Source organism: Fragaria vesca, linkage group LG1, assembly GCF_000184155.1.
Source record: "Fragaria vesca subsp. vesca linkage group LG1, FraVesHawaii_1.0, whole genome shotgun sequence".
In the NCBI taxonomy this organism is placed as follows: Eukaryota; Viridiplantae; Streptophyta; class Magnoliopsida; order Rosales; family Rosaceae; genus Fragaria; species Fragaria vesca.
In genome coordinates, this window is record NC_020491.1 from 6,327,106 (window position 1) to 6,339,103 (window position 11,998).

At 38.5% G+C, this 11,998-nt stretch overlaps 2 protein-coding genes across 2 annotated transcripts; both read left to right on the top strand.

Annotated features, from left to right (window-relative positions):
• The first annotated feature begins 318 nt into the window (after nt 1-318).
• LOC101303548 lies at nt 319-3,344 on the top strand. The gene is made up of 9 exons (XM_004287529.1): nt 319-900; nt 995-1,039; nt 1,159-1,273; nt 1,365-1,430; nt 1,552-1,640; nt 1,752-1,839; nt 1,963-2,193; nt 2,297-2,398; nt 2,600-3,344. The coding sequence occupies exons 1-9, from the start codon at nt 434-436 to the stop codon at nt 3,044-3,046; spliced, it is 1,650 nt and encodes a 549-aa protein (XP_004287577.1). The 5' UTR covers nt 319-433; the 3' UTR covers nt 3,047-3,344.
• Nucleotides 3,345-7,847: 4,503 nt separating this feature from the next.
• Nucleotides 7,848-11,697, top strand: LOC101303839 (casein kinase I isoform delta-like). The gene is made up of 14 exons (XM_004287530.1): nt 7,848-8,247; nt 8,361-8,401; nt 8,768-8,837; nt 8,946-9,094; nt 9,175-9,270; nt 9,380-9,450; nt 9,615-9,676; nt 9,785-9,848; nt 9,932-10,016; nt 10,104-10,230; nt 10,334-10,416; nt 10,492-10,549; nt 10,681-10,826; nt 11,107-11,697. The coding sequence occupies exons 1-14, from the start codon at nt 8,172-8,174 to the stop codon at nt 11,392-11,394; spliced, it is 1,416 nt and encodes a 471-aa protein (XP_004287578.1). The 5' UTR covers nt 7,848-8,171; the 3' UTR covers nt 11,395-11,697.
• The last annotated feature ends 301 nt before the right edge of the window (nt 11,698-11,998 follow it).

Genomic DNA, 11,998 nt, shown 5'->3' on the forward strand with positions numbered 1-11,998 from the left:
CGTCTTCTTCTTCATCTGTTACAAATTTCCAATCTTTTGTGGAAATTAGAAAACACTTTATACCCAACCTGTGTTCACACTCCTCAAACTCCAAGCCAAAACAGGTTTTGTTTTCCTATTTCCCCCAGCTTTGAACTGCTCAAACCTCTCGTGCCCTTTGAACCAAAGAAAACTCAAAACGTTGAAACCCACCAATCCCTCCTCGAAATTCCAAAGTAACACCCTTACTCGATTTTCGCTTTCTAACTCTTTGACACGTATTTGAAGGGACTAGTTATATAGTACTATATAAGTGAGGGGATTCAGCAAGTCAGAGTCATAACAATCACTTGTGAAAGATTTGATCTTCAAGTTGAGTTTCCCTTTTGGTTAATTCCCAAAACCCTTCAACCCTTTTGTGTTTGATACCCATCAATTTCTGGGTTCCATCTTTATGGGGCAATCTTATTCCTTGCTTTCCTTAGCATGGGAAGAGATTAAGAGATACAACTTCTTTGATTTTGTTCACAACTTCAGCTTGATCAGTCCCAAAGTTGGGGGTGTGATACTAAGATCACACAGCTTCAAGAGAAGTTCAGAAACCAAAACGGAAACTGAAACCATGACCGTCTCCGATGAGTCTAACAAGTCGAGCCGGTTGAAGGACTGCAAGCCTGAAAATGTAGTGTTGGATAGGAGCCTCTCGTTTGAGGAAATGTTGGGGGCAGAAGTAAGTAGAGGGAAAAATGAATTGAAGCATAAACCGATGCCTGCACTTGCTGTGTCTCAACCGGAGTTTATGTTTTCGCCTCGACCGGTTAAGGAGCTTGATGATGCAGCAGTCACACTTCAGAAGGTTTACAAGAGTTACCGAACTCGAAGAAACCTTGCAGATTGTGCAGTGGTGGCTGAGGAGCTATGGTAATTTATTATGTCACTTGCTTTGCATGCTTTGATTTAAGTTTGTTTTGATTAAGAATGGTCTGATTGATTTGGTTGTGTTCAAATTGTTTAGGTGGAGAGGCACATTAGATTCTCCAGCGGGGGCTAAAGAGCTATGGTAATTATCTAAGCACTTGGTTATTATCTCCCACCATTGGAATTGTACTTGATTTTTTATTTTATTTTTTTCCTTTGATGAAATGGTTTGGCTGATTTGGTTATTATCAAATGCTTCAGGTGGAAAGCTTTAGATTCTGCAGCTCTCAAGCAGAGTTCTGTGTCATTCTTCAATGTTGAAAAGCCAGAAACCGCCGTTTCACGGTGGGCAAGGGCCAAGACTAGAGCTGCCAGGGTATGTCCTTTTTCCTATACATAATTTGTGCTCATTTGCTTTAGCTTAGTATACATTCCAGCTCTAACACTTAATTAATTTGTTATTTCAGGTTGGAAAAGGTTTGTCTAAGGATGAGAAAGCACAAAAGTTAGCTCTTCAACATTGGCTTGAAGCTGTAAGTTCAAACTTCATCTATGATCAATAATAAGACGAGATTTCTTATGAAACTTATGTTCTTTGTAATGCAAACGGGCTCGATCTGACATTAAGTTGTTACTTCTTGATGTCTTCTACAGATTGACCCACGCCATCGGTATGGACACAATTTACATTTCTACTATGATTTGTGGTTTGAAAGTGAGAGCAGTCAGCCATTCTTCTACTGGTAAGTGATTGGCCTTAATGTTGATTTGTCTCCACCATATGAACAAATATGTTTGGTGTTACATTTTCTGTTGTGAACTTTCAAACTTACTGATCAATTTGTACAATGCAGGCTGGATGTTGGAGATGGCAAAGAAATCAACCTTGAGAAATGCTCGAGGACAGTTCTACAGCGCCAGTGCATTGAGTACCTTGGACCGGTTAGTTCTAGACCTTCTCTTAAGTCTTAACTCTATTTACAATTACAGTTCTACAGCGCCAGTGCATTGCATAATCATATTTATACATATCTGATTGTGCTATCTGTGTGTTTGATGTTTCAGAAAGAAAGGAAAGCGTATGAAGTAGTAGTGCACGACGGGAAGCTCATATATAAGCAAAGTGGGATCCTTGTTGATAGCAAAGAAGGTTCGAAGTCGATATTTGTGCTAAGCACAACAAGGGCTTTGTATGTTGGTCCGAAGAAGAAGGGTCAGTTTCAACATTCAAGTTTTCTATCCGGAGGTGCTACCACAGCAGCTGGAAGATTGGTTGCCCATGATGGGGTTCTTGAGGTACTAACTCATCCAATGCCTCGAAAGTACATACCACATTAAGCATCTGTTTAAATATGGTCTTAGTTTCTATGTCATGTTCTAACTGGGTTTGTTATCTCAGGCTATTTGGCCTTACAGTGGTCATTACCACCCAACAGAAGAGAACTTCATGGAATTCATCAGCTTCCTCCAAGATCACAATGTCAACCTCGCTAATGTCAAGGTAAATGTCCTTATATTTTCATACGACAGTAAGTTTAGCATCATCATATTTGTTCACTAAATGATGTGACGTTGTTACTTGTTAGTATGTTACATCGTTTAGTGAACAAATCATTGTAACCGTTAGCCGGACAATGTTGATCTGTGTTGTTTGTGTGCATAAGTCAATGTCATTTAACATGTTGGTCCATTTTCTCTACAGAGGTGTGCAATTGATGATGAGTATCCTTCCATGAGGAAAACTGAAGGTGAACTAACAAAGAAAAACTCATTCAAGTCGGTGCAATTGGACGGCGCAAGCGCAACCAATGTCAATGACCTGACCGAGAAGGCACTGATCGCCGCTGTTCGTTCTGAAGAGATCAAGAAGGTTGATGGTGGCATTGCAAAACCACCAATGTCCCCCATGGGCAATCGCTTGTCCTGCAAGTGGTCTACTGGAAATGGAGCCAGAATCGGGTGTGTGCGGGACTACCCTACTGACCTACAGATTAGAGCACTGGAACAGGTCAACCTATCTCCTCGTGTTGGTCGTGCGAACTCTGGCCCAATTCCATCTCCAAGGCCCAGCCCAAAGATCCGCCTCTCACCCAGGCTTGCGTATATGGGCCTGCCAAGTCCAAGGACCCCAATTGCTGCAGCTAATTGAGTTTGATCCACTGGTGAAAGTAATAAGGAAATTACTAGGGGGCACTCCTTGTGCCCAAATAAGGAGGAGGGGGTCAAAGGGGACTAATCCAATTTTTTTTTCTTCTTTTGATCCTCCTAAAATTTTTTAGGCTATACTTTGATTTTTTCTGTACATGCCTTCATTGAGCCTAATAGTTGTTTTTTTCTTAACACGATTTTGATCCCGCAATTTTGGGTCGAGTCGGGTTTAATTGATTCTTTCATTGTAAAAGAAAAATTGGAGGCATTTTGCTCTCTAAATGATATGTGAGAATACTAATTTTTGTTTATCAATCAATGTTTTGACACCATTTTTTCTTTAATCGTACGTTCGTTTTTAGTTAACAAATAAACCGGTATGACCGATCACTATTAATAAGAATGAGAAACATACATGATGTAGAACTAGATAAAAAGACGGATGTTGTAAATAAATAAAAGTTTATGTTGTAATTTATAAATAAAAGTGTACAACTAGAAATATGGGGTATTTCTTAAGTTTGGTGGGTAGGATACTAAGATTGCTCTAGTTTTTAAGAAACTTACAGTAGAACTCTTCACTGTTATTACTTAGTTTTGAAAATCTTGGTGAAGAAAATTGCATAGTTTTGAAAATCTTGATGAGTAAAAATGCATAGAGTTTACATTCTACAAAAATAAAAAAAGAAGAAGCATAGCCAGAGTTTAAAGTTTTTAGACTACCTCTACTTTAATTTCTAAATTTAATGATGATTATAAAAAGAAACTAAAAAGAGTGAAATTATGACATCATATATATAAGCTTCTCTCTGTTCTGTGACTTCTGTCTCGGCAGAGAGACAAGTCAGAAGTGAGTGATCAAATCACTCAATCACATCTTACTGAGCCACTGACATACCCAATAACTAGACAAAAAGAGCCATTTTTCTCACAGACCTCAAGATCGAGTTTCTAGCACCACCACCCTGCACGGCGCTGCACCAACCCAAATCTCCTCCTCTTACAACTCTGCCTTTGATGGGATTACAGAAACATTATTCTTTAATCATTAACAAATTCTTCTTCCTCCCTTTTGCACCAGAATAATGGTTAATTACGATTAAAGATTAGATATGAAAATTAACCATCGTTTTGTTTTCCAAAACGTCATATAATCCGTCCCATTATACAGTAGAAGTGATTATCCTAGCCACACAGTAGAGGCTGCTGTAATACTACTACTATTTTGGTCAAAGAAACATGAACTCTGCTGCGAGTAGAAGCCAGTTGTAGAGAAGCAGCTAGCATATATTCCAAGCTAGCACATATTCCAGGCTCTTTCTCCCATAGCTATAGAAATAGACCAGTACAGGACCCCCCAAGCTAGCTATATCTGTAACCCTAGCCCAACCCCAAGCTCTGTTTACGTACGGCAATGTCATTCATAGCAATGGTAGGGATGATAAGTAAGGACTGATTAGCAAAAAAGTTGCTTATTGCTGAAGCAGCCATTACAAAGACAAGAGATTGCCGTACGTCGATCGATTTGCAGAGAAGTGCTTTTTACTGACTGTAGAAGTGCTTTTATCGTTAAGTCATGCAAGGCCTCTTCGTCCTCTAGGCTCTACATTGGTTAGGCTTAAGCGCTTAGGGAAGGTAAAGTTGGGTGTTGCAGTCACTGCTTGCACGTACGTCTGTCTTCAAGTACTCCCAGCACTGCGTTTCTGGGATGTTTCTGCGTCTCCTTCTGCTTCTGGCTTCTGCTTTTTACACTATTTTCTTCTCTTGGTTCAAAAACTTGCTATTAATTTGACCTCATCACTGTTTGCTTTATAGCTATGATCTACGAATTTGTACATGCATTATGCATACATCTATATCTAATACTATACTGCTTCATGGCTTCATTACGTACCCTAGCTAGTATCCAACCCTTTATACGATTTTTTAGAACTTTGTATACAATAGTTTTCATGATCATATGACTAGCTCAGTAGCTCGTGACATGTTTATTGTGATTTCCACGTTATAATTAAAGTGAATAATTTCTCCAGTACTACTGTACTACTACTACGTACTACATACAATAGTACGTAGTATAATACGTACCATGAAAAACAATACGGCGTATGTTATCTTTTGAGCGAGCATAATGGTTACCTGATAATTCATCTTCAAGAAAATGCCTTACACTTCAATTGTCAACAAATGATAGACACACAAAACCAGGAGTTTCCGATTTCAGATTCCAACCTTATTTAATTTACGGATTTACCTGCCCACTTTAAGTTTTTGTTTTTATTTTTGAAAATACACACTAAGTAGAAGGGTGAGTTTTTACTTTAGTGGTTGGAGGGGAGAACAGAGGTGAAGCCATTTTGAAAAAGCAGTCAATGGTCAATGACAGTGGTGTTCTTAGTTATTGAATCAAGCTACCTTGTGTACCAAGTTCCATTACTTGTGATTAACTTAGTTCACAAAAATTATGAGGTACTGCTACTGTAACCAAAAATGGTAATGAGTCAGCTGTGTTCCTTTTAATACAGTTACCACTGTTCTATCACCATCATCAAACTCATATAAATGGACTGTTTGTGCCTTCCCCATCAACTCATCTGTCCTTTGAAACTTGAAATGAACCTAGAATTGATATTGACATATGAGTAGGGTAAATTAATTAAAAGAGTGAGATTCTTGATGAGATGCCTCTTTTCTTGAATTGAATGCTGCACTTCTTCAATGAGGTAAAGCTTTTAACACAAGGGGTGAAAATCATTGAAGTGGAACTTTTCCTCTGCTAAAATCTATGTGTATTACAATTTACAAGAATACAAGATGTTCTATAGTTCTATAGTGCTCAAGCAGTTCTGCTAATTGTAATAGAGCACATAGCAAGTGAGCAAACAATGAATAATCCCAAATACTATAAAATTTTCTAGAGCGTTTGATATATCAGAGTAAGTTTAAGGCTCTGCAGTCTATGCATTTCTACTGGACTGGTAGGCACTCTTGTAGACTTTGAATTTTCACATATTAAGTTGGAAAAGTTCTAGTTCTTCTGGCCTAGCTTCTGGCTTTGACAAACGCGCCCCTATTTCTTATTGCTTAAGAGACAGACTGAGCTAGCTATTCTTCTATAGCATTCCATCTGTTTGATAAGAAAGCAGAATCTCACCCTCTCTGAGATTAAACACAACTCTCTCTCTCTTTCTCCAGAAACCAGTGGGAGAGAGAGAAGGGAATCACCACATTTTGTCTTCAATAGGTTTGTTTTTTTCAAATCGGCTTTCTTGGGCTACAAAAGCAACTGACTTTTGCCTTGTAGCTCATTCACTATAGTTTCTCTAGCTACTTCTAAGTCTCCTCTAGCCAAGTCTCTCCTTCCCTGCAATTTATACCTCTCTAGCACTATAAAAATGAAGAGCTCAAGGATATCCAGCTTCATTCTAGCTGTCTGTCTTCTCAGTTGGGTTTCTCTAACAATTAGCAAGCCTTTTCCTCATCAACCAGGTTAGCTGTTCTTCCTTTTCTTTATGCAATGCCAATCTTCTCATACCCGATAACATGTTACTAACTTTCATTTTTCTGATGAACAAACCAAACAGACCAATCCCCTCATCCCAAAGGAGCCACCTTTGGCTCAAAACAGGTACACACATATCTTCAGGACTCTCCCTTTTCTATTTCTGGGTTGTGTTCATTTGGCATTTCTATCTTTTTTCATATATATATATGATTGTTGTGTTTGTCTGTTTAGGGAGTTGATGATCAGAAAAGCTTGGAAGGAGGGAAGGAGAACTATGAAGGGGAGGAGTATTATAGAGGGCTTATGACAAGGCTTGGGTCAATCCCACCAAACTGTGCTCACAGTTGTAAAAGGTGTGTCCCTTGTGTTCCAGTTCAGATGCCCACAACCAATGACCACATTGAAGTTCAATACGCCAATTATGAGCCTGAAGGATGGAAATGCAAGTGTGGCTCTACTTTCTTCAATCCATAAATGTCTATGTTTGTCTGGGAAGTTGTTGAATCTCACTACGAAGTTCCAACACAACCTGTTTCATGAAAGTGGAGGCTTAGAATACTTGCCATTTTGCTATTGCAGAAAGAGAGTTGCTAGCTAGAAATTAGTTTGTATATAGTTAGCCAACTTCTAAACATGAACATCGACTTGGGTTTCATTTGTCTCATCTCCATTTTTCTGATTCTATTAGGATAACTCATATATTTAATCTCTCGGCACATGTAAAATGTTGTAGCTAATGTTTGATCATTAGACCACGTATAATGTGAAAAACTAATCAAAATCCGTCTGATTTGGACGGCGGTGTAGCCGGCCCATCAAGTTCTTAACGTTAAAAACGTTGTGAGTAAACTCTTAACGATGGTTTAAAGTCTCTTACTTTTTACTGTAACCGTAAATAATAATCATGGTTTGGCTTCCTTATCTGGCAAACTTTAGGTAGGGATTAGGCTGATCCCACCTTCCAGCACCATACAGCAATGATTCAACTCACCTATCTTCACTTGTATTCTAATACATGAACTGTTTTTACCATATGTTTACCGACACAATTGAAAGGTAAAAATACATGATATTTAATACTTACCATAGGGGTCACGGTCTCACGGAGAAACCAAAACACAGGTGGTCCACGTGTCAGGTGACAAACTGTCACGTGCCACCACTACTTTACCCCAAAAAAAAAAAAAAAAAACAAATTTTCTTAATCCCACACACCAAACTTGGTCTTGTAGTTGAATCAAAAGCAAAGACCAACATTATCAATAAGCTTAAAGCTGTTTCCTCCTCTGTAAATTTTAACCCCAATTTGACTTTTTTAACCCAAAAAAAAAAAAAAAAGTTTACCAACTTTCCACTAACCCTAGATCTCTCTCTTCTCTTCTCTTCTCCTCTCTCTTCTCACACAGCGAGCATTGCTGTCCGTACAAAATTTGTTTCCTTGTGCTCTCTATCTTCTTCTGCTGCTTGTTCTTCTTTGCTTCTGATTGGACGACAATCCGGGAGGTGTCGTTTGCGGATTCGAGTAGGCGGAGCTCTTTTTATGCTGCTCGTCGCTTAAAGATTTGATTTTTATTTTAGGGAGGAGGAGGTGTGAGATTTTTAGGGTTAGGGTTTCGCGCGAATGGAGCCTCGTGTTGGGAACAGGTTCAGACTGGGACGGAAGATCGGAAGCGGCTCGTTTGGGGAGATCTATCTCGGTTCGTTGTTTTGTTTGATTCTGATTTTTGTGGTTGAAATTTTGGATTTGGGGATTTTTGTTGAGGTTGTTAAATTATTGATCTTTTTTTTTTTTTGATCGGTTTTGATGTAGGTACGAATATTCAGACGAACGAAGAGGTTGCGATTAAGCTGGTGAGTGTTGTTAATTGAGCTTCTGGTGTTGACTTTTGTGTTTTTGATGATGCCAATTTGGATGTGGGAATTGAGTTTAAATTGTGCTGTAAGAATTTGGGAGAATGGTTTAGGAGTTTATGGTGTGCTTGTAGAAATGCTTCAGCTTTTTGAGTTTTGTTAGTAATGCAATTGAACCCAGAGGTTTGGGGAGTTGTAATTCTTAGATCAATTGGTTCAATTGGTTTTCTGGTTTGGTCTTATCAACTCTTGAGTCTCTTACTTTTAGTTTAATAGGATTAAGTAGTATTCTGTCTTATAAAATGTTGTTGATTATTATCTTCTGGAGCTTATAAAGCTAATGCTGTTGTTTCTTTCAATGGTTAGGAAAATGTGAAGACAAAACATCCTCAGTTGTTGTATGAATCCAAGTTGTACAGGATCCTACAAGGAGGAAGTATGTAATTTTCAGTTGATGAGTAGTTTTTTTAATTTTTTTATAGAGTTTTACATTTTTGGTTTCAAGCCTGACAAGCTTTTCTGGTTTGTGAATTTCGTATTACAGCTGGGATACCAAATGTGCGGTGGTTTGGAGTTGAAGGAGATTATAACGTTTTGGTAATGGATTTGCTGGGCCCTAGTCTTGAAGACTTATTTAACTTCTGCAGTAGGAAACTTTCTTTGAAGACAGTTCTTATGCTGGCAGATCAAATGGTAAGTATGGTGATTAAGTTTATGCATAGTAGTTGTTTTGGCTTATTTACTAATTTCTGACATTTTACATGTATTTTTAGATCAATCGTGTTGAATTTGTTCATTCCAAATCCTTTCTACATCGTGATATCAAGCCAGACAATTTTCTCATGGGATTAGGAAGGCGTGCAAATCAGGTTTTGCTCTTGTTTTCATAAGCAATGCTGATCTACTTTGGTTTCTTTGAGTATGCATTTCATATATTGAGGTGCTTATGCTAGTCATATTTGATTTCCACTTTTGTAGGTATACATGATTGATTTTGGTCTGGCTAAGAAATATCGGGATAGTACAACCCGTCAACATATTCCTTATAGGTGAGAATGAATGATGCATACTTGTGGGTGCGGCCACTAATTAGTTTATTGTATATGATACGGGTTATGGTGTAAGATATTTTGGGTATGAGAACATGATTGTGGGTCATTTTGTAACATAAAATTCTCATGTTTCTCTCATGTTTGTTATATGAATGCTGTAGAGAAAACAAGAATTTGACTGGAACAGCAAGATATGCAAGCATGAACACCCACCTTGGGATTGGTATGTTCATTCTTTCCTTTTGCATTTTGGTGATATTTGTAATGTAAATGTTTCAGATAAATGTTACGTCTGTTTTACTTGCATTTTGTGCTACTTTGAACTTTATAGAGCAAAGCCGGAGGGATGATTTGGAATCTCTTGGTTATGTCCTGATGTACTTCCTTAAGGGAAGGTGATAATCTCTGAGGACCGTATACTTGTTTTTTGGCACTGCTATCTTTTGATGTTTAGTTTGATAATGCTATTTGCTCGTAGTCTTCCTTGGCAGGGGCTAAAAGCAGGAACTAAGAAACAGAAGTATGAAAAAATTAGTGAGAAAAAGGTTTCTACTTCAATTGAGGTAAATTGTTTGCGTATGTTTTGTTTGTCTGCAATTCAGGTATTTTTGTTTGTCATCTGTTGACTGGTTAATTAAATGTTTTATCAGGCCTTGTGTCGTGGTTATCCAACAGAATTTGCATCCTATTTCCATTACTGTCGCTCACTACGATTCGATGACAAGCCTGACTATGTTTATCTGAAAAAGATATTCCGTGATGTCTTCATTCGTGAAGGTTTGAAATCTATTTTCTTAGAATATGGTTTTCTATCCTTGTCCTTTGCTTTCGTGCTAAGGTCATATTTTGACACATCATTTATCCCTTGTGTTTGCTACAGGTTTCCAGTTTGATTATGTGTTTGACTGGACAATTTTGAAGTATCAGCAATCACAGCTGGCTACACCTCCAACCCGTGCCCTTGTAATTTCTATTTTAAACTGATTTTGTTTCTTATTATGTGCACCAGAATTTGTATTGACATCTTGTTTCATTCAGGGTGCTGGAACTAGTTCTGGAATGCCGCATGCTCCTGCCAATGTGGACAGGCCGACAGGTAGTTTAGCGTTGTTTCAGATGAATTTAAGCATTATTCTAGGAGATTAGCCCAAGCTTTCTTCTTATATTCATGTTAAGTTGCAAATATAAAGTCGCTCCCTGTAACTACATTTGCTTCCTGGCTTGCAGCTGAGGAAGATGGGCGGATAGCTGGTTTATCTTCACTGGATCCCACTCGGCGGAGAATACCAGGACCAGCTCTAAATTCTGCGAGTGTGTCAAGGCAGAGAAATTCAATTGCTACTGATTCTGCAATAACTAGAGAAAATAATCTGGTGGGTTGACATAAATTGCAGTATACTTAAATGTACAAGCCTTTTCTTTTATTCCGTTTTCGGGGTCTCAAATGGGTGTGGAAATGCCTGATATCAGTGATATGTTACTTTAGGCAGTAACGGTAAGTTCATAGTGTCTAGTGGCTTTTATTGCCCCATTAACATGTTGGAATAAAACATCACTTGATTCAGTGCCTCTGTTAGACACATTCGGTAGACAATATTTATGCTTTTCCCCACTTCTGTATACATTCTTACAGGCATGCTTCGCACCTTGCAGTTATCAAATCCAAATATGATGGGCCGGTCTAGTGGATCATCAAGGAGACCTGCTGTTTCCAGCAGTCGTGAAGGATTTGGAAGAAGCGAGTCTGAACACCGTGTTCGCACAAATGATGCTAGTCCTGGAACAGGACATAGAATTTCGAGTGGTCAAAGAAGTTCACCGGTTGAGTCATCGGACCCCACTCGTACCGGAAGACATAGCTCACAAATTAGAAACTATGAAACTGCCATTAGAGGCCTCGAGGGCCTGCAGTTAGACCATGAGGAGAGGATCCATTACTAGATGATGGTGCTGACTTCTGCTGGTTGCTGTAAATCTCTTAATTTGATTGTATGCTTTCTTCTGATTAGGTTTTCGAAAAAAAAATATACATCGAAGGTGAGAGTCTGAGAGGTGATTTTTACTTGAACTCAGTAACCCATGGAAGAGAGCTGAAAGTGTTTGTTGCTTCAACTTGTGCTTTAACACGTAAATCCATTTGCGTGATAAACAACTTAAATTTTCTTTTTCCAAAAGAAAATAACAAAAATTGTTGAGAGATGGGTGCGTGTTTATTTGCCCCAGATTTAAATCTACATGTTAAACACTTGCTCTATTGTTATCCGTTTTTACTTCTGAGTTTGTTATTGGATGGGGTCCTGGGGATGAGAAAAATAAAGTTGGCATTGACAGAATATGCAATGGGGCTCTGCTTTGGTCTTGTGCCTAAGAGAGCTATGCCAACCTGGAGAAGGAAGTAAGAACAAAGAGATGTATACTTACAGGGTGCTGCGTTAAAGTTTCTTTGAAACCCACCCTCCAAACCTACGTTGCATAGAAGTGGAAGCGGAAGCGGAAGAGGAAGCGCAGAAGCGTTTTTTTTTAAAAATTATTAGAAGCGGAAGCA